The sequence below is a fragment of the Microtus ochrogaster genome, chromosome 10 (genome assembly GCF_000317375.1).
Source record: "Microtus ochrogaster isolate Prairie Vole_2 chromosome 10, MicOch1.0, whole genome shotgun sequence".
Classification (NCBI taxonomy): domain Eukaryota; kingdom Metazoa; phylum Chordata; class Mammalia; order Rodentia; family Cricetidae; genus Microtus; species Microtus ochrogaster.
This window is the reverse complement of record NC_022016.1, coordinates 55,042,951-55,044,604: the sequence shown is the minus strand read 5'-3', so window position 1 is coordinate 55,044,604 and position 1,654 is coordinate 55,042,951. Positions and strand designations below refer to the sequence as shown.

At 51.7% G+C, this 1,654-nt stretch overlaps 1 protein-coding gene across 1 annotated transcript in view; it reads right to left on the bottom strand.

Moving 5' to 3' along the window:
* Eif3i (eukaryotic translation initiation factor 3 subunit I) overlaps positions 1-1,654 on the bottom strand; it is a 9,560-nt gene that overhangs the window by 4,428 nt on the left and 3,478 nt on the right. The window contains exons 4-6 of the mRNA XM_005353184.2: positions 1,476-1,541; positions 613-762; positions 406-533 (exon numbers count right to left, since the gene is read on the bottom strand). Of these exons, the coding sequence (XP_005353241.1) occupies positions 406-533; positions 613-762; positions 1,476-1,541 (344 nt within the window). The remainder of the gene's footprint in view (positions 1-405; positions 534-612; positions 763-1,475; positions 1,542-1,654) is intronic.

Here is a 1,654-nt window from a genome sequence, read left to right as displayed (position 1 = left end):
TTCATTTTTATTTTATGTGTCATGAGTATTTTGTGTACGTGTGCATGTGTGTTTACCATGTTCATGCCCAGTAGTCAAGGAGACAGAAGATATCAGATTCCCTGGACCTGGAATTAAGGACAGCTAGGAGCTTTTTCATGAATCCACACACACGCCACCTCCTCTGTGACAAGAGTACACTCTGGATTTAGCTGAAATCCAGTGTGGCGTAAATACAGCATGATTCAGGTACTGGCCATTTTGAAGTTGGTCTCTGATTCTTATTGTTTTTCTAGGACTCTCACCCAGGGCCTAACACTCTCTAGTGACAGGGAAAAGCTTATCTGTGACCACTGTAACTTGCCCCAAGTAGCTGGTGACACTCTTCCCAACCCCTAATGTCACCTGGTAACACCTGCCCCTTACCTTGGCACTGTACTGGTTGAGCTCTCCACTCTCATGGCCTGCGATGATGCACTCCCCCAAGGGTCCCCAAACGGCACTGGTGATCTTGGAGTCGTTGCAGGGGATCTTCATGTAGGGCTCGTTGCTGTCTGCGCACAGCAGCACAGGTCAGGCCCTGGGGTCTGAAGCTATATCCTCCACCTCTGCCCCCCTGGTCCTAGCCCTCACCGATCTGGCTTGGATCCCGTAGATCAAAGAAGCTCACGAAACACTGGTACCCCATCTGCTTGTCTGTGGAGAACATGATGATGTTGCCCCCAAAGTCAAAGCCACAGGTGCGCACAGCTGAGTTGGTCTTCAGTAGAGCCAGCTGCTTCCCTGGGGAGAGGCGGGGTCTAGGTTACTCTGGGCTAAGGTAGCAGAGAGCAGGACTGCAGGCCAGAACTCCCCCTCCCCACTGCTGCTCCCCACTGCTGCTCCCCAGCTGTCTTCCCAGCCCCACCCTGCAGCACTTCCTCCCATCCCGACCACCACCACTTATATCCCCATCAATCCATCTCCCAGGTCTATGACTTCTGCTTTTGTTTTGTGACCCAGTTTAAGAAGGGCCACCCGTGTGACCACTTAGAACCTGTTGGGATCACAAGTGAAGGCAATGACTTTCCTGCTCCCTGAATCTGGAACTAAGTTCTCTGCTTCCACAATAAAGCTTCTCTGGCCTCAGCCTTCAGTTTCATCTAAACTTTCCATTCTCCTGCCTCAGCCTCTGTGTGCTGTCACACACAGCTTGTCCCAGCCCTTTACCTGGACACTCCTGGCTTTCCCTCCTGCTTGTGGCAGGGACTCCCGGCTTACACCTTCCAAGGCCATGCACTCCCACTCCAGAGGTCCACTGTCCCTCTCTGGCCTTCCTGAACATGTCCTACTATCTAATGTGACGTTTCTTCCCCAGCTAACTCCTTGCTGTTTGTCTGTTGTCTCTTCATCAGCAGACTGGAAACCATCTAGCTCTAGTCCTTCAGAACACATTTGCTTGGACAGGTACATGAAGTTGGTAACTTCTTGCTGAAAAGCGAATGGCCCAGGCTTACCTGTTTCACAATCCCAGAGACGACAGCTGTTGTCAGCTGAGCCAGTGAGGACATGCTTGGTGTCCCCTGAACAAGGCGTTAAGAAACATGATTTGTGCTCAAGAAATGGCCCAGAAGTTAGGGGCACTGGCTGATCCAGAGGTCCCAGGCTAGATTCCCAGGACCTATATGGTGGCTCA